Here is a 20,710-nt window from a genome sequence, read left to right on the forward strand (position 1 = left end):
GAACTGTCGTCCTCCCGAATGCGAGTCCAGAGTGCTAACCACTGCGCCAACTCGCTCTGTTTGCTGTTGTGAAACACATCTCTCCCACAGAACACGTGCTCATGTGTTCATTGTTCAAGTGGCTCTGAGCACTATGGGACTTAACATATGTGGTCATCAGTCCCCTAGAACTGAGAACTACTTAAACCTAACTAACCTAAGGACATCACACACATCCATGCCCGAGGCAGGATTCGAACCTGCGACCGTAGCAGTCGCGCGGTTCCGTACTGAGCGCCTAGAACCGCTAGACCACCGCTGCCGGCTGCTCATTGTTCTTATGGTACGCACTAAAGAGCTAATGTTTACTAGGCATTTTTTTCTTTTTTAGGTCCATATTGCCATCTCTGAAAGTTGCTTCTCCTACAGTCTTAGCGATAACAACTGGATTCGACTATCAGAGGTATAAGAACAATTTTTTCTATAATTTTCGACCCTATCGTTTCCGGACCTGGGTCCCTCACTTCAAATTGATACATTTATCGTTTCCCGTCATTGGTGAAAGTTTGTAACATCATCATGGGATTAACCTACACTGGCAGATTTGTCCTGTTTATGAGCTCTATGAACATAACACTGGGTGTTCACTGGAATGCGACCACTATAAAGAAAAAGGTGACACAGTGGCTTTACACGTCTTCTTTACACAGTTTCCGTCCTGTATAGCGTTCACATCCACATATTTATTTTTATTTGTAGCATTTACACAACACCTACGTATCACAATTCGCTGTAAGCGTCAACTCCTAGTCGCACGACAGCCGTGTTAGCAAAACTGTATCTGGGGCACAGAAAACACTTGGCGAGACGGGGCTAGAGAGCTGGGGAGGACCACTTGTTGCAGCCGTGGGTATCACTTTGCAGTCCGTTATTGCTTTGTGGAGAGGGTACGTAGCACCGCACTCTAGAAGGCATCGACTGCGATGCGGCAGTGCCGAGGCAGCGAGCCCGGCAGCTAGAGCGCGGTGGCCTCGGATCACAGGCTGGAGCCGAACTCGCTGGAGCGCCGGCGGTCGATGTGCCTGAGGTAGGTCTCCGAGTAGATGCTCCGCGTGCGCTCGTCGTAGCGCAGTGAGTGCCGGCGCACGTCGAGCGCGTCCAGGTCGGACGGCGGCCGCCGGCACAGGCTGCAGAAGGCGCACTGCAGCGTGTTCTTGAACGCCTCGCGGAAGTCGCGGTTGAAGTACGCGTAGATGATGGGGTTCAGCGTCGAGTTGAAGTAGCCGATCCAGAAGACCAGGTCGACGACCAGGTCCGGGCACGGGCAGGTGTCACACAGCGACGTTGACACGTACCACAGGAAGAAGGGCAGCCAGCACAGGATGAACGTGCCCATGATGATGCCCAGCGTCCGCGCCGCCTTGTGCTCGCGCTTCATCTTGATGATGTTGCGGTCCTTGGTGGGGGTCGAGTGCACCTGCAGACAGAAGGGGACCAGCAGTCAGCAGCCATTAGCTCCCAGCCGTCCCGTAAAAAATATACAATTCGAGGCAGCCGGCTGCAATGCGTCTGGACACTATACTAAGGTGGTTAAAGTTGAGCGATAGCAATGTGCAGGTATGCAGATGGCGGTACTGTCGCATACAAGAGATATAAAAGTTTAGAGCAGGGGTTCGCAACAAAATTTTCTCGAGGACCCCCTCATCGAGCATGATTGGTACCTTGTCATATGACAATATCAAGTACCTAAAAAAGCCAAATTAAGAGTCTTTTATTAAGTTTTCTATTTGATAATGGAATGTAGTCGAATTAAGGAAAGCTGAGGGAATTAGATTAGGAAATGAAACACTTAAAGTAGTAAAGGAGTTTTGCTATTTGGGGAGCAAAATAACTGATAATGCTCGAAGTAGAGAGGATATAAAATGTAGACTGGCAATGGCAAGGAAAGCGTTTCTGAAGAAGAGAAATTGGTTAACATTGTGTATTGATTTACGTGTCAGGAAGTCGTTTCTGAAAGTACTTGTATGGAGTGTAGCCATGTATGGAAGTGAAACATGGACGATAAATAGTTTAGACAAGAAGAGAATAGAAGCTTTCGAAATGTGGTGCTACAGAAAAATGCTGAAGTATGTAATAGTTGCGTATTGTGCTCGTTGCGAGAGAGGCTTTTTCTGTTACTTTCAAATGCCTCGGTTGGATGGATAAATAGCTGGAACGATTCTGGAATTGGTATTCATCATCGCCACCAAGAAGGGACAGATTCCAGCAATTCTGCCTGCAAATCCACCTACCAACATGCAGTTGTCACCACATTGCGCAATCACTCTATCGGAATGCTACAATAATGTACAGTGAAGATCGGCTCATCGGATGTTTTAGTGTGCACAAATATAACTTATAACTGAATTTATGTACCTACCTTGATTTTTTTCCTTATCATAACACCTCTCAGGTTCCTCTCCGTTTGAACTAAAGTGATTACCGAGTGTCCCTACTGAAAGAACATTAAAGACCAGCGTTTTTGCTAATTAATGCCTCTTGAACATAGCAAAAAACCAAGTTAAAGTTAATGTGGCAAGAAAATGAACTAAAGTAATTGATGCTTGCAGAAAATAATTTTCTGTTAAAACTGCTTATTAATATGTTGTTCCCAACTTCAAAATTAAACGTCCTTAAGATTGAGGCTTATAAAGTTTTGCTTAGTAAATGATCACATTACTGCCTGTTGTAAATCGCAGAAGGTGAGTCAGTATCTTACATATATGTTAATTCTGTGTCTCATTATAGTAAAAGTGGAAAACTGCAGTTGTGATACGTTATGTACTCATGCTACTAAGTGTTTGTCTTTCTTGTGTATTAGAAGTACATATTAACAGTATAACAGGATCCACAGTTTGTCTATTGTGTTAATGTTCGGTAACAAGTAACGGAAACACCACTAACTATGAAAAACATAATTTCTTTATTCAAATGATAGTGACAAGCAACCTGTTAGTGGATTCCAATTAACTTTCGTTTTAAATAGTAAAGTATTTAACTGAGAGAGACTTAACCTATATCCAATTAATGATTCTGCAGTGAATGTTAATAGTAATGTTATAAAGACCATACAGTTTGAACAAGCCCTGAAAGTAAAAGTGTGTTTCGGTGTCTGTTATATTTTTGCAAATAGTTTGTGCTATTCTAACTGTTAGTTTCAATCTTACAGTAAACATATGCATGTGTCAGATTTCATTGAACTCGCGTGTGACGAAGTATAGGTTGTGTTTATCCATTAAAGTTACTAAAAAATATTTTCTTGAATGAGAATGTTAATCATTTTCTTGCCTAGTTAGGCTGGCGACCGAATTTCTTTACCCGTTAAACAGTGCAGATAGGCAAAATTTTGCTTGTTACTGTTCAAATTTTTACGTAATTATGACTTTCATTTCCGATAAGCCACCTCCGTTAGGTACAACACGGTCAACATAACAAAATTCCTCTCAGAGGGTAACACTGCTCTGTTGCTTTATACCATAATTGCTTTAACAAGATAGTTTTATTTCACGACATGCTTCCAACTTTAAGGTTATGGTATAGCAGTAGCAGACAGGAGTGTTTTTTTTTTTTGGTAATCAGTCTACTGACTGGTTTGATGCGGCCCGCCACGAATTCCTTTCCTGTGCTAACCTCTTCATGTCAGAGTAGCACTTGCAACCTACGTACTCAATTATTTGCTTGACGTATTCCAATCTCTGTCTTCCTCTACAGTTTTTGCCCTCTACAGCTCCCTCTAGTACCATGGAAGTCATTCCCTCATGTCTTAGCAGATGTCTTATCATCCTGTCCCTTCTCCTTATCAGTGTTTTCCACAGTTTCCTTTCCTCTCCGATTCTGCGTAGAACCTCCTCATTCCTTACCTTATCAGTCCACCTAATTTTCAACATTCGTCTATAGCACCACATCTCAAATACTTCGATTCTCTGCTGTTCCGGTTTTCCCACAGTCCATGTTTCACTACCATACAATGCTGTATTCCAGACGTACATCCTCAGAAATTTCTTCCTCAAATTAAGGCCGGTATTTGATATTAGTAGACTTCTCTTGGCCAGAAATGCCTTTTTTCCCATAGCGAGTCTGCTTTTGATGTCCTCCTTGTTTCGTCCGTCATTGGTTATTTTACTGCCTAGGTAGCAGAATTCCTTAACTTCATTGTCTTCGTGACCATCAATCCTGATGTTAAGTTTCTCGCTGTTCTCATTTCTACTACTTCTCATTACCTTCGTCTTTCTCCAATTTACTCTCAAACCATACTGTGTAATCATTAGACTGTTCATTCCGCTCAGCAGATCATTTAATTCTTCTTTACTTTCACTCAGAATAGCAATGTCATCAGCGAATCGTATCATTGATATCCTTTCACCTTGTATTTTAATTCAACTCCTTAACCTTTCTTTTATTTCCATCATTGCTTCCTCGATGTACAGATTGAAGAGTAGGGGCGAAAGGCTACAGCCTTGTCTTACACCCTTCTTAATACGAGCACTTCGTTCTTGATCGTCCACTCTTATTATTTCCTCTTGGTTGTTGTACATATTGTATATGACCTGTCTCTCCCTATAGCTTACCCCTACTTTTTTCAGAATCTCGAACACCTTGCACCATTTTATATTGTCGAACGCTTTTTCCAGGTCGACAAATCCTATGAAAGTGTCTTGATTTTTCTTTAGCCTTGCTTCCATTATTAGCCGTAACGTCAGAATTGCCTCTCTCGTCCCTTTACTTTTCCTGAAGCCAAACTGATCGTCACCTAGCGCATTCTCAATTTTCTTTTCCATTCTTCTATATATTATTCTTGTAAGCAGCTTCGATGCATGAGCTGTTAAGCTGTTTGTGCGATAATTCTCGCACATGTCAGCTCTTGCCGTCTTCGGAATAGTGTGGATGATGCTTTTCCGAAAGTCAGATGGTATATCGCCAGACTCATATATTCTACACACCAACGTGAATAGTCGTTTTGTTGCCACTTCCCCCCATGATTTTAGAAATTCTGATGGAATGTTATCTATCCCTTCTGTCTTATTTGACCGCAAGTCCTCCACAGCTCCTTTAAATTCCGATTCTAATACTGGATCCCCTATCTCTTCTAAATCGACTCCTCTTTCTTCTTCTATCATATCAGACAAATCTTCACCCTCATAGAGGCTTTCAATGTATTCTTTCCACCTATCTGCTCTCTCCTCTGCATTTAACAGTGGAATTCCTGTTGCACTCTTAATTTTACCACCGTTGCTTTTAATGTCACCAAAGGTTGTTTTGACTTTCCTGTATGCTGAGTCTGTCCTTCCGACAATCATATCTTTTTCGATGTCTTCACATTTTCCTGCAGCCATTTCGTTTTAGCTTCCCTGCACTTCCTATTTATTTCATTCCTGTATTCCTGTATTTCTGTATTCCTGATTTTTCCCGGAACATGATTGTACTTCCTCCTTTCATCAATCAACTGAAGTATTTCTTCTGTTACCCATTGTTTCTTCGCAGCTACTTTCTTTGTACCTATGTTTTCCTTCCCAACTTCTGTGATGGCTCTTTTTAGAGATGTCCATTCCCCTTCAACTGTACTGCCTACTGCGCTATTTCTTATTGCTGTATCTATAGCGTTAGAGAACTTCAAACGTATCTCGTCATTCTTTAGTACTTCCGTATCCCACTTCTTTGCGTATTGATTCTTCCTGACTAATGTCTTGAACTTCAGCCTACTCTTCATCACTACTATATTGTGATCTGAGTCTATATCTGCTCCTGGGTACGCCTTACAATCCAGTATCTGATTTCGGAATCTCTGTCTGACCATGATGAAATCTAACTGAAATCTTCCCGTATCTCCCGGCCTTTTCCAAGTATACCTCCTCCTCTTGTGATTCTTGACCAGGGTATTCGCTATTACTAGCTGAAACTTGTTACAGAACTCAATTAGTCTTTCTCCTCTTTCATTCCTTGTCCCAAGCCCATATTCTCCTGTAACCTTTTCTTCTACTCCTTCCCCTACAATTCCATTCGCCCATGACTATTAGATTTTCGTCCTCCTTTACATACCGCATTACCCTTTCAATATCTTCATACACTTTCTCTATCTGTTCATCTTCAACTTGCGACGTCGGCATGTATACCTGAATTATCGTTGTCGGTGTTGGTCTGCTGTCGATTCTGATTAGAACAACCCGGTCACTGGACTGTTCACAGTAACACACCCTCTGCCCTACCTTCCTATTCATAACGAATCGTACACCTGTTATACCATTTTCTGCTGCTGTTGCTATTACCCGATACTCATCTGACCAGAAATCCTTGTCTTCCTTCCACTTCACTTCACTGACCCCTACTATATCTAGATTGAGCTTTTGCATTTTCCTTTTCAGATTTTCTAGTTTCCCTACCACGTTCAAGCTTCTGACATTCGACGCCCCGACTCGTAGAACGTGATCCTTTCGTTGATTATTCAATCTTTTTCTCATGGTAACCTCCCCCTTGGCAGTCCCCTCCCGGAGATCCGAATGGGGGACTATTCCGGAATCTTTTGCCAATGGAGAGATCATCATGACACTTCTTCAAATACAGGCCACATGTCCTGTGGATACACGTTACATGTCTTTAATGCAGTGGTTTCCATTGCCTTCTGCATCCTCATGTCGTTTATCATTGCTGATTCTTCCGCCTTTAGGGGCAATTTCCCACCCCTAGGACAAGAGAGTGCCCTGAACCTCTATCCGCTCCTCCGCCCTCTTTGACAAGGCCGTTGGCAGAATGAGGCTGACTTCTTATGCCGGAAGTCTTCGGCCGCCAATGCTGATTATTTATCAAAATTTAGGTAGTGGCGGGGATGGAACCCGGGACCGAAGACGTTTTGATTATGAATCAAAGACGCTACCCCTAGACCGCGGGTACTGTGGCTTTTTCGTTACAGGACTATTTGTTCTCTTGTGACATAGTACGCACTAAACCAAATTTGGTATTTGAATTTATAAGCTACGTAAATGCTGTTGTAGTATTATTGGGAGAAGAGGAGTTTGTGGCACAACTTGACGAGAAGAAGGGATCGGTTGGTAGGACATGTTCTGAGGCATCAATGGATCACCAATTTAGTATTGGAGGGCAGCGTGGAGGGTAAAAATCGTAGAGGGAGACCAAGAGATGAATACACTAAGCAGATTCAGAAGGATGTAGGCTGCAGTAACTACTGGGAGATGAAGAAGCTTGCATAGGATAGAGTAGCATGGAAAGCTGCATCAAACCAGTCTCAGGACTGAAGACAACAACAACAACAACATTTTTGGTACTTAGAAAAAACATTGACATATTCATCATTGAAAAAAATATTGAGCTTAAAACTTTTTCAATTTAGCCATCATTGTTAAATTTTTGATTATTGCTCAAAATCTTTGTCTTCAAATCTGGGTGTTTACCATAACAAATTCCTTAAAAAAGTAAAAGTTGAGTATGAACTGAAAATGACACGAAAAAATTAAAACTGAGTGCATTGGTCTTTCAAGTGTACTACATTTGAGATTGCATTGAGTAGACATGTGTAAAAAATAAGAAAACACTAATTTCATACAAGAAAGTATTTATCTCAAAAAATACAGTTACAACAGAGTACCCCATCAGTAGACAGCTAGTTTTAATTTTCAATTCTTAATGAGATGAGTTCAATATGATCTTTGAGTCCATTATTTCTGAAATATTAGGTTCCAAACTTGATACTTTCACTCTGAAATCCGACAGCATGTCGGGCTGATTCCTATATTTGTTTTTCATGAAACACGTGGAAGAACATGCTTGCTCACACCGACACGTGGTTGCAAATGGAAGGATCTCTTTCATGGACTTATCTCCAAGTTTCTTGTAGTCCTTGCGTGCTGATGCCCAGAAATCTGTAATTTTATCACCGATGAAAATGTTTATCATCGTACCACAGCTGGACAGATCCACAAGTTGATCTTGCTGTTCTTCAGTGAGGCCTTGGATTCTATCTTTCTTCACAGCTGAAGGGATTTCGAATCCATCTGTCGTCTGGGGTCAGGTTCAGGGAAAGACTCTCTAAAAGTGGTGGCTGGGCTGCGTAGATGCTCGGCTACATTGATCTTGATCTACTCAGTCAAACTCCCCTCTGATGACTCTCCGAATTGTTTTAAAGTAGAAAAGTGAGTTAGTGACTCGTTTTCGATCCTTGACGCCCAGATCTGACACTTTTTGACCATAGCACTAATCTTATCCTCAGCTTTGAAGATGTCTACATTTTTTAATTATCAGCCCTAATTTGATTAGAATTTTAGCACACAACCGACATGAGTGCGTTTGCTAACAGCACTGCATCGCCTGCAGCATTTTCCTGGGCTTCTGACCATATCCGTTAGACCCCACAGGACTGGAAAACCGTGGCCTCGTCAGATGAGTCCCGAATACAGTTCGTAAAAGGTGATTGAACGGTTCGAGTGCGGCGCGGGGCCCACGAAGCCATGGACCCAAGTCGTCAACAAAGCGTTACGAAAGCTGGTGGTGGCTCGATAATGGTGTGGGCTGTGTTTACATGGAAGCCGCCTGGTCCAACAGAACTGGTAATTAACTGGAAATCATTATGCTCGACTACTTGGAGACAATATGCAGTCGTTCATGGACTTCATATTCCCAAACAACAATGGAATTACATTACGGCAAATGATTTGGCCATTCAGATGGTCCAACATGAATCCCATCGAACGCTTTGGGACATAATCAACAGATCAGTTAGTGCACAAAATCTTTCACCGGCAACACTTCAGCTATTATGGACTGCTCAATATTTCTGCAGTGTGCTTCCAACGACTTGTTCAGTCCATATCATGTCGAATCGATGCACTACGCCGGGCAAAAGGAGGTCCGACACGATATTGGGAAGTCTCCCATGACTTTTGTCACCTCAGTGTATTATGCTATTTAACACTGCACTGGGGTGCACTTGCGAAGGCGGCAGCACGAAACGGTGTGCTCGGTGTGAGACAAAAATACTTGTCTCTTTCTCACGTCTCACACTCCACTCCTTACCTACCCTGGTAACAGGCAAACCAGTCACTGTAGCTGTTTCGGACTCTGCCTATCACAATTTATATGCTCGGAAAATTATCGCTGTCTCTTCTTAATGTAATACTTGTGTTTTCTTTACATCACCCATAATGCACATTACTATACAGTGGATCAGGAGCCTTATCGAAGGTAAACTAACGTGAATAACAAGATTAATGTTGTTACACGCACCCAAATGCGCGAGCTGCAGGCAGGTGCGGCAGAATGACGTTACTGGCTGGAGCGTCAACTGGAATTGGGCTCCTTGTCATTGAGCATCGCCCCACCATCCGCCTTATGTGTCCACCACTATAACGCCTTAGGAGTCTAGGCTCCTGCGGCCAATCACTTTAATAAAAGGCTACAGAACTCTTATGTAAACTAAACGAAATCTAAAGATAAAGCTGATAAAAAGATTTCTGATTTCCATGCAAGTGATACTGTTAGCATAATTAAAGACAATTTTAGGGTTATTTCGGTGATGTCAGACTTTTGCAGAATTGAGGGACGTGTTTTATACTCAAGAATTATGACGTTTTTGAAGAACGAAAATATCCTCTATAAAAGTCAACATGGATTCCGCAAAGATAGATCTCGGAAACTCAGGTTGTTCTGTTCCTCCTTGAGATCCATAGCGCTGTAGACAACGGTTAGATTAGATTAGATTAGATTAGTACTAGTTCCATAGATCATGAATACGACACTTCGTAATGATGTGGAACGTGTCACTCAATATTTTTTTGTGGGGTTGGGAAATTACCCATTTACTATCTCCAAAAATTCATCGAATGAGTAGAAGGAGTTTCCAATAAGAAATTCTTTTAATTTTCTTTTAAATGCTATATGGCTATCTGTCAGACTTTTGATGCTATTAGGTAAGTGACCAAAGACTTAACCTTGAGTAGTGAAGATCATCGTTTCTCCTAGTGTTGTAGCCATGTACACTGCCATTACTTTTGAATCAGTGATCAGGTAGATACCGTGCTCTTTGACTTCAGGATGGCATTTGACACCCTTCCACACTGTAGTTTAGTGAAAAAAATGCGGACCAGAGTTGTGATTGGGATCAACACTTCCTTGCAGGCAGAACTCAACGAGTCGCTCTTAATGGAACAAAATCAACGTATGTAAAGGTAATTTCCGGAGTACCCCAGGGAAGTGTAATAGGACAGTAATTGTTTACAAAGTACATAATGATTTATAGCAGAAAGCATCGGAAGCTCTTTAAGACTGTTTGCAGATGACATGGTTGTCTATAAAAAAATAATACGGAGAGAAGACAGTATCGATTTGCAAAATGACCTACGGAAAACTGGTGAATGTTGCAGTCTCTAGCAGTTGACCTTGAACGTAAACAAATGTAATATATTGCACATACATAGGAAAAGAAGGCAACTACTGTACAACTACACAATTTATCACAAATTGCTGGAAACAGTATCTACCGTAAAATATCTAGGAGTACTCTTCAGAGGGACCTCAAATAAACTGACCACATAAAACAATAGGAAAAGCAGATGCCAGACTGGTATTAAGAGGAACAATCTTATATAAATATAACTCTTACACGAAGAGAGTGTTTTACAAGGCTCTTTTTCGACTATTTCTTGAGTATTGTTCATCTGTTAATGATACCAGAAGTACCATCCGCCACACACCCTCAGGTGACTTGTGCAGTATGATGTAGACATACATGCTGAGATATCTTGGTGAATGTAATACTCATCACCCTTGCGAAGTCTCGAAATGTTCCGGATATCCCTTTATTTGTAACAGTGGGACCCCAACTTCTCCACGTGGCTTGTTGTACGAACAGTAGGCAGGGTGGGACGCGGGAGAACGTGTATGGTGCACATGGGTGGTGCCTGTAGGCCATTGGCTGACCCACCCGCCAACCGCACAAGACCCAGCCAGGGGGAAGAAATGTGTTGGACATCTTCCGGGATACTTCTGGTACCGCTGAGTCAGCAAGACTGGACAGAACCAGGAGCACCTCTGATGTCCAACGCAGGCAGGATGAAACTTAACGAACAAATAAGTTCCAAGAACCACGACCACACAAATCTGAACATTTACCAGTCGTGAAAACCTTCATTGTATTATGTGACACCTGTTGAAATGTCGCGGTATCTAAAGACTGTCATCCGCTAGGAAACCGAGGACCTCATCAGCAGCAGTATACGCTGGGGGAGACTCTGTTCACAGATGAGGTAAAGCTGATTTGAAAAGCACAGTATCTAGCACTATTCGTTTTGGAGATGGAATGCCTCTGTCTTTCTCCGACCATCGAACTGGGTTTCTCAATAATTCTTAGATTATCTGCTGTTTAATGTGGACTCGAACAACTGTGCAACTCTCGGCAAAGAGGAAAAAGCGATAACAAAACTCCCAGGTCTGACCGGGAACCAAACTTGAGTCGTTTAAATCCTTAGTCTGGGACTGTACCACTGAACCATCGACCAAAACTAGTTAGAAACTGTGAAACAAAAACAGACTTTTCGATCGAGTGAGTGACCGACCAACACTACTGATACATTCTGAAATTAGCCTTCCATCTACAAAAGATACCGTAAATGCTTTCCTCTCTGGGGTCTTGTTAGCTCTATGTGTGCAATCTCCGTTCGGGCAAGCCTCGGAAGGACAAACGGTACCGGCCGACTGCCATGTCATCCTCGGACCCAATTCGTGATTAGATGCGTATATGCAGGAGCCGTTGAAAGTTTTTGTGACCTATACCAGCTACTTTTCAGTCAACCAGCTCCTCAATTGACATCACATGGTCTGACTGCTCAGCACTTGCTAACAGCGCTAAAGCGCTACCCACCAACGACGGTGCTTAACTTCAATGATCTGACAAGATCTGGTGTCTTCACTGTGGCAAGGCCATTGGGTTTCTGTACGTGAAGCGAAGTTAGTGGTGGTGCAATCAGTAAAACGGTTTTAGCACGCGTATTGGAACATGAATACTGGGTGGTACTAAAACAACATAGCAAAAAAAAATGGTTCTGACCACTATGGGACTTAACATCTGATGTTATCAGTCCCCTAGAACTTAGAACTACTTAAACCTAACTAACCTAAGGACATCACACACATCCATGCCCGAGGCAAGATTCGAACCTGCGACCGTAACGGTCTCGCAGTTCCAGACTGAAGCGCCTAGAACCGCTCGGCTACACTGGCCGGCCTAAAACAACATAGCAAATCAGCAATAGCTGAACACTACCTGGGCTTTAGTCCGCACATCAGTTCTGAGAGGCCTACGTGACTGCTCGATACTCTGAAATGCAGAAAGGAAAGTTAAAGAGAATATCGATATTATTAAACGACCTCAGAATATAAACAGGGCAGCACCACCACAAGACCCAGGTGCCAAGAGGCTTCCTGCGCGGCACTTGTGTCCCTTGCAACATGTCAGTCGCCTGCTAGAGTAACACAAGCACAAGGTCCCCATTTAGTCAGTCGCTCCATCACATGAATCTTGACTTTGCACAGTTCTATGACGTTCCAGATCAATGACGTTATTTTCCATATGAAAACCAGAAAATGACGTAGTGCAATGGGCGTATGTACGAGAAAGATCAGTGACATGTCTTCGCTTTTGTGCATAAGGACAAACTGGTTGATTTCCAAGAGGGAATCCTGTCCATAAATGTATAGTTTCGGCGCTAAGGGTCGTTGCAGTTTGGGAAGAGTGGCCCCAGCCATTTTTAGGAATTTGTACATCAAAATTAGTTATGCTACCCAATACACATCAGTGTAGTGTGGACACACGGATCGCGCCTGCTGAACATTTAGTATGTTGAGAAGGATGGTAAACTGTTGAACAACTCACACGTGATGAACGACACTATGCATATTTTTAGCAAAATAGCAGCAGCACACACTATCTCAACACGTGAGACGAGTGCAAGAGTAGTTTGGTGAAGAGAGGACAATCAACAGAGTCAGCACAATATTTTGATCACCTCCGTCCTGGGAGCTCTCTTTGTGATTTTTACCTGTGGGAAAAATTAAAGGGCCGTGTATTCAAAAAATCTTCACAGTTAGAGGTACAGAAGAAAGATGAAAATGGAACTGCTGCAATTCCTGAGGTACTGCTGTCATCTGTGTCTCACAGATATTTAAAGCGAGCACAGAACGACATCGGCCACTTCCAGCATCTCAATGACGTTCGTTAACAAAGGTCAATCCCACGTCAGTTTTAACGTAAATATTTTATCGACCACTTGTATTTTACACACCCCGTATTTCTGGTCAAAAACTAGAAACATCTGATGAAATCACCACAAAAGTATTACAAATAACTCACATTTGACTATTCGTGATCCAGGAAAGTGTACTGAACAATATCCTCGCAAAAATGTGATGACATTTCCATCAGAAACAATGTTCACTTTACCTTAACTGTCAAAACACAGGAAAAGCAGTCTCGTGCCTACATTTAAATAGCACTGGTGTCTGATTAATAATAGCTAAGCTGCCAGCTCACACAGAGAAAATTTAGGGCAATTTGGTTGCTAGAAAAGTGTGTTATTTATTTCATGCACAAATAATGTTTTTAGGAGTTCATACGCTATAATATATGCCTGCTGCCCGCTACAACTGCAAGCCAGCAAGCCACCGTCCTTATTGAGGGTGAGATCATTGGATGTAGCACAAATGCAGTAGATCAGGATCAGCCATGGAGTGCAAAACAACACGCAAGCAGGGTGTGTTGCACTCGTGCGGGCCGATGATCAGCCTGTCTCAGTCAGTGTTGCTCGACCCTTCTCAGAAGTGCTCAGTACAGCACAACCTTTCATTTATCACTACAGAATGGCATTTTTTAGCCGGCACGATATTCTTCAGCTCGGAATTTACCCTTCGCTTTTTTTTCGTGGTACAAATGAAGTTCACAGGTCCAGTGGCTTTTCGCCCAAAAATCGATAGTCTAGCGAGCTATCGTCGCAAGCTTTTAAAATGAATGGGAAAGACAGAAGGATGAGCATCCTCAGTATCTATTATGGAGTCACATAATGAATGGGTAATGCGACTTTGCTATGAAACGATATTACATTACCAAGTAGAAAGAATTTAAAGATTTAGTTGACAACGAAAGAGCAAAAATTTGCAATGATCAACAGACGGGATTTTTTTGTTCTGCACACTAAGAAGCATTTCGTGATAAATTTTTCAGGCACGGAGCAAATTATGTGATTGCCAGTGTGAATAACAAACTTTCTTAAGTCACATGCGTTATTACAGTATCAGCTACCACAGTTTTCGATGGATCTCAATTAAGAGTATGGAGACTTCGCTGCAAAATATGTTTGTTAACTCAAGTTGCCTGCCTGGAACGATTTTTCGATTTAAAATCCATTATTGTTGAATTTATGAAGGAAAAAGCAAAGTGGGAATGAAAATTAGAACATCCAGAATGGATTTCAGACCTCGTGTTTAAAGTGGGCTTGACTGTCCACTGCCCGCATTAAGACACTGCAAAATGCGAAAAAACTCATTTCTGATTTCACAGGGATGCACTTAAAAAAAGAATCGCTCTTTGAAAGAATGTAAAAATTCTGACAAAAAGCACCACCCATTTCCCTAAGTACACTGGCGTTAGAGAAAACGCGAATTTTTGGAAAATTATTATGGCCTTAACAGAATTACAAGGATATTTTTCTACACTTTTGAGGACAATGCTAATCTTACACATATTTTCGAGCTGCTTTCGAGACTGTTTGGGATTTCAGTTGGTAGTGCCCTGTGCACGTGCAGATGGAACTGACTGATCTCCCATTTAAAAGACAAATTCTTTTACGTGCAAACCGTCCAGGAGTGCTACGTTATTTTCCACAGCAGTAGTTTTCATATCTCCACAATGAGGTTACACACAAGATATAATATTTCGATCAAGATGATTGTGAAAGGCTTTTTTAGATTATGAAACTAAATAAGTCACGAATACATGTCAACGGGAGTGCAAAAGCTTGTGAAACTGTCTGCATTTGTTTCTATTCCGACAGTGTAACAGATAAAAATTATATTATGTCCTCAGCGTGCCAAAAGTAATTGAAACTACTGAAAATTTCTTTTATTTGTGATTTGTCTTGCTGAGAAATATGAAATACGACACCAAATCGTATGTAGTGCAGCTCCACTGCCATCTAAACGCGGTGCATTCTCCGTTTCTGCCTCCCCCCCCCTCCTCCTCACTCGCTGACAGCAAGGCACAGCGGTGGTAGAAGACTGCAGCTACGGCAGAGAGTTGTGCACACGTCCAAGAGCCCTGCTCGCATTCCAAATTATTGGCTACTCATGTATGAGATGATGCAGCATGGAAGAAATATACTGTATACAATCAACACAGTGAACTTCTTGTTGCAAACTTGAGTTAAATGACTTTCTATACGTTCTTTGCTGATCGTAATATTAAGATTATGATTCTTACTGTTTACTCACTTTCGGTTTGTGAGCCATGAAGAAGTTATATCTCAGGACAGAATGACGTAATAGCCCAAGATTTAGTTTTTTTTTTAATTGTCAAAACTCATATATGTCAAAACATTATTCAGTTCTTGAGGAAATGTGGTTTGGGACTTAATGGTTCCTAGACCAAGCAACTCAATTAGAAAAACACACAATGTTTCCAAGAAGTAATACAGATCATTTACTTTGACGCCAGGTTTTTAGGTCTTTGGCGAGTTTTGAATTTACAGAGATTAGGGCGTGGAACTAGGCATGTTTGTGTGGCTAATGGTACGTGTGTCCTAATTCTGGAGGCATCATCATGGGCTATAAACACTCAGACAGCAGTTTAAAGCCTAAAAAATCGGATTTGCTCTGAGGTTGCCACATTAACTTAATTATGTATACAGTTATGGCATCGATAGGTGCTTTTGAATGAGTTTGCGAGTGTCAAAATATGTGACATAAAGGGCCTCATCTATTGACTGAATTGACGTAGACACTTAAATTTTTTACACCGCGAAGGGACCCTATACCTTAGTATTTGACATAGATTTTAATTTGATACCTAAGTCCGTTCCTGAAAAAAAGTGGTCTTAACAGACGGATAGAAAAATCGATAAAAAATGATCCTACAAGGGTCACGTTTTTACTGACTGAGGTAAGGAATCCCAAAAAGGACAGAAAGCCGAACTGTTTATACATATCCACACAAGTTGCGGCCCTTAGTGGTAAATAAAGCAAACACTGCCCACATCTCCCAACTACGGCACAATCATCATCACACACGTTGGCGCGATTGCTGCATCTTAGACAGCAGTCTGATGTCGTCACTACTCGACCGTTGCTTGCATACTTACACACAATGTCACTTGATAAGTTTGTTATTTCGAAACTGTTGAGCCTTTATAGCCTCTGATTGCGTCTCCAGCGTTAGGAGAATAAACCTTAGGCACAGAAGTATGCCTTGGACCACGACCTAATGCCCATTAAACAGGAATCGCCAAAGATTTTAAGAGAATTGTTTATCCACGTCGTAAGTAATACAAGATACCACCGCAGATGGTAACTGCATATTTTCCCCACATTGTAAACAGTTTGTGCTTCCTTAGTAAGTTACTTGGTGAAATATTCAATAGGAACTACATATTATTTGTCCTACGAGTATATCAGTTTTTACTCAACTGTCGTGAGCTTTATGACTGATAAGTAAAAACGACTATCGTCACAGGATTATTTTCTCATTACTGGCTGCACTATACCCAGATAATTATGCTATGAGGATGTTTACAGATTTGGAAGACACGTTAAACGCCATTGATTAATAATATCAGAGGCAACAAAAAAAGCGAGGTTACGTTATGTATGCAGCTTTAATAACGTTGACGGTGTCCAAACAACTTATTTCGCCCCCAGTGTATAGCAGCTTGAACATACATTAGTGGAGCACAAAGTGTGATGTGTTTAAGACGTTGAAATCGCGCTAAAAGCATTTTAACGGTGTTAGGTGAAAATCAGATTGTCGAAAGCTATTGGAGTGATATGTAACTAGACGGCTCGCAACAGCCAAGTACTGCGAAGTTCTCACTTTTCTGTTTTACGGACTTACCCATTACCAAATATTACACCATCTGCAGTTATCATATGTCCGTAAATTAAGTTTTTGAATTGTCCTCTGTACTGGGTCTCCGACATGTATATGTACCACAAAAATTACAGTAATTTATAGTTGCTTCCCGTCTAAAACTTCGTCTTGGCAATACCCAGATAACTATGTTATGAGGACGTTTACAGATTTGGAAGACACGTTAAACGCCATTGATTAATAATATCAGAGGCAACAAAAAAAGCGAGGTTACATTATGTATGCAGCTTTAATAACGTTGACGGTGTCCAAACAACTTATTTCGCCCCCAGTGTATAGCAGCTTGAACATACATTAGTGGAGCACAGGTTAATTTTTAGGCAGCTTCTTTATAGAACATTCTTCAGTACATGAACGGAACGTTATTTAACCATTTTCCGGAATCTCATAACTAGTACAGGCTTCTACTGATGAAACGATTACGCTTTAGTGCGTAAGAGTTGTTTCTAACAAAGGAAGAAAAGGGAAGAACTCCAACTAAATGACGGGTACATAATTTATATGTTAGAACCAATACAATAAGAAGTAACACAAATTATTATTGTTGTAAAACGAAGAACTTTTACAGCCAGTGGAATTAAATTCTGAAGAATGCGCCATAGCTTTCAAAGTTGAAGGAAAATTCGACATCCAGGAATATTGTTTGGTACGTGGATCACAATTTCACAAAGACTGAAAGGAATACCGTAGGTCCTATAATACACTCAAACCCAATAAATCAGCAGACCGGTATATTGATAACCGTCGTTTCTTTCACTAGTTTTATGCTAAAGCTACTACATAAGCTCGAGTACCACAATTTCTCTTATTAAATCTTGGTTTTAGTTACTAGACAACAATGAGAGTTACAATACATCCGTTTTTATCATTACTTAATATAATGTCCCATTTTTCTATTGGATACCTACAATGGTACCTCAACTAAAATCAGTTCGAACTTCGATCAACGAGCAGTGTTACTAGGTCCTTGTAGCCAAGGGGCTGTACAGTACAGAACAGAAATCAATCACAGAACCTATTTTCAATAACAAATACATTTCCTATCATGGAGATATAATAACAGGAAAATGGCGCTGCAGACTTACGCTGCACGTTGTTTAGACCCGGCGCCACCATGTCAGACCTCACTGCAGACTCCTATTTACGAATGCTTCTTGTTCTCAGTTTTTCTCGTGTGCACGCAATATTTGTTTTGAAAAGAATGTTAGAACGCGTCCGTGAAAAACATAGCATCAGAAACTATATTATGAAAAAGATAGTTGCTACTCAACATATAGCGGAGATGCTGAGTTGGCCGGCCGCGGTGGTCTAGCGGTTCTAGGCGCTCAGTCCGGAACCGCGGGACTGCTACGGTCGCAGGTTCGAATCCTGCCTCGGGCATGGATGTGTGTGATGTCCTTAGGTTAGTTAGGTTTAATTAGTTCTAAGTTCTAGGCGACTGATGACCTCAGCAGTTAAGTCGCATAGTGCTCAGAGCCATTTTTTTGCTGAGTTGCAGATAGGCACAACAAAAGAATTGTCACAAATTAAGCTTTCGGACAACAAGGCCTTTGTCATATGCATATTAGATTTGGCATCAGAAAGACATCTTCAGACTATTTCTGGGCTAAAATGCATATTACATCCAATGAAACGAAGAATTTCACATCGTTAATTTAACTTCGTTTTTGGTACACGTTTTGAATAACCAAAACCAGAAGTATGTGATGAAAAAAGGCTGCCTCCCTAATCCATTGTTTTCCTTAATCTGGATTCATGAAATTGGCCTCCGGTGTATGTTCTCTTCCCGAAAATGCTGAGAACAATTTTGCTGTGTTTGGTAGGTTTCCATTCTTTTCTTCTTATAGCATTCACCCAGAGAACTTTTCGATTTGGACTGATAGGAAGAAATCTAAGGTCTAATGACAGAAATAAAACCACTTCAGTAAAAGTACACAGTGCAACTAAAATTCATGTGTATAAAAAATAAATGTATCTCGAACGAGCCCTCTTACACAAATGAAATGTGATTCCTGTACACTTTGTCGTCAGAACTATTAATATGCCGTGACTGACGTAAGCTGGCATTTTCGGAGAAAGCCCTCCATCAGACGCTAGTGTTTGGCGCAGCTAACGAGGCAGACATCGGTTTCAAGTTTGTGACGTCATGACAACTTCTCTTAATATATCTCCATGTTTCATATTCATCAAACTGTTAATATGCGAGTATTCGAAATTATTATGATTTTCCATAATATTTTTCCGTAATTTCTGACGTTATATAACTTATTTCTCGACATTATTCGACAGCCATACGAAATTAAGATCACAATACGTCAATTTAAAATTTCTTAGTACTTAAACTAACGTTATTTATTACTCCTAGAGATTACCACGTTAGGTCACTATCTATATTGAGCCACTAATACATGTTAGAATGCCGCGCGGGATTACCCGAGCGGTCTCAGCCGCTGCAGTCATGGACTGTGCGGCTGGTCTCGGCGGAGGTTCGTGTCCTCCCTCGGGCATGGGTGTGTGTGTTTGTCCTTAGGATAATTTAGGTTAAGTAGTGTGTAAGCTTAGGGACTGATGACCTTAGCAGTTACGTCCCATAAGATTTCACACCCATTTGAACATTTGCACATGTTAGAATGACACACTGTTCGCACTTGAAATATGTTTCTGGTATGTAGGTATCACGCCTGGAGGCCAGGGCTTTCGAATTAAATTGTGGAGTTACAAAATTTAAACACTGAACGAGAGTAAAATATAATGCAAGCTATGAAGACGTTCTGGGCATTACGGGAAATCTCTCTGGCTGCAGTGGTGCCACATGTAAATCAGAACAAAGCAAACTCAGTAACCTAGAAAGTCAACAGCATTATCATGAACGCATGACGTTTCCGTACAAGAGACCACATGTGAAATGTCTACGCAACATTTGTACATATTCATTAAAAGCATTATCTTTCCCTGCATCACCGACAAACAGAAATAGGAAGACATATTTGGTGCTGTTTCCATTTTCCAGTGGAGTCTTTCTTACGCGGTTGATTTTGAAGGACAAAACATGTGCTGCTGTGTACGCTGCATTAACATACGATGCATATGGATAAGCCTGGTTACATGGCGAGATGGTGCCGTTTGCAATACTGAGCGTTAGTGGCCGTGTTTAGCGGAAAATCGTGCTGCTGGCAATTGTCAGATGCTACGTGAGAACCGGTTGCAGTCTAATAATGAATATCATTAAGATTTCTGAGGAAGCAGCTGCAGACTTATTGCACATTGTAGAAAAGTTTATAATAACTCTTTGGCTCAGCAATCGTTTCAACCGATATGTTACAATCCGTAAGTACCCACTATTCTAACGACCTCGCATTCCGAAAATATTGAATACCTGTTTTTCTGTCCTAAAATACGAATTACTATATTTGTTAACGTCATCATGATCATTATACAGGGTGGTCCATTGATAGTGACCGGGCCAAATATCTCGCGAAATAAGCATCAAACGAAAAAACTACAAAGAACGAAACTCGTCTAGCTTAAAGGGGGAAACCAGATGGCACTATTGTTGGC

At 41.3% G+C, this 20,710-nt stretch overlaps 1 protein-coding gene across 1 annotated transcript in view; it reads right to left on the bottom strand.

Moving 5' to 3' along the window:
* Nucleotides 1–308: 308 nt before the first annotated feature.
* LOC126475244 (octopamine receptor beta-2R) overlaps nucleotides 309–20,710 on the bottom strand; it is a 785,384-nt gene continuing 764,982 nt past the window's right edge. The window contains exon 6 of the mRNA XM_050102934.1: nucleotides 309–1,456. Within this exon, the coding sequence (XP_049958891.1) occupies nucleotides 1,016–1,456 (441 nt within the window). The 3' untranslated portion in view covers nucleotides 309–1,015. The remainder of the gene's footprint in view (nucleotides 1,457–20,710) is intronic.

Source organism: Schistocerca serialis, chromosome 4, assembly GCF_023864345.2.
Source record: "Schistocerca serialis cubense isolate TAMUIC-IGC-003099 chromosome 4, iqSchSeri2.2, whole genome shotgun sequence".
Lineage (NCBI taxonomy): Eukaryota > Metazoa > Arthropoda > Insecta > Orthoptera > Acrididae > Schistocerca > Schistocerca serialis.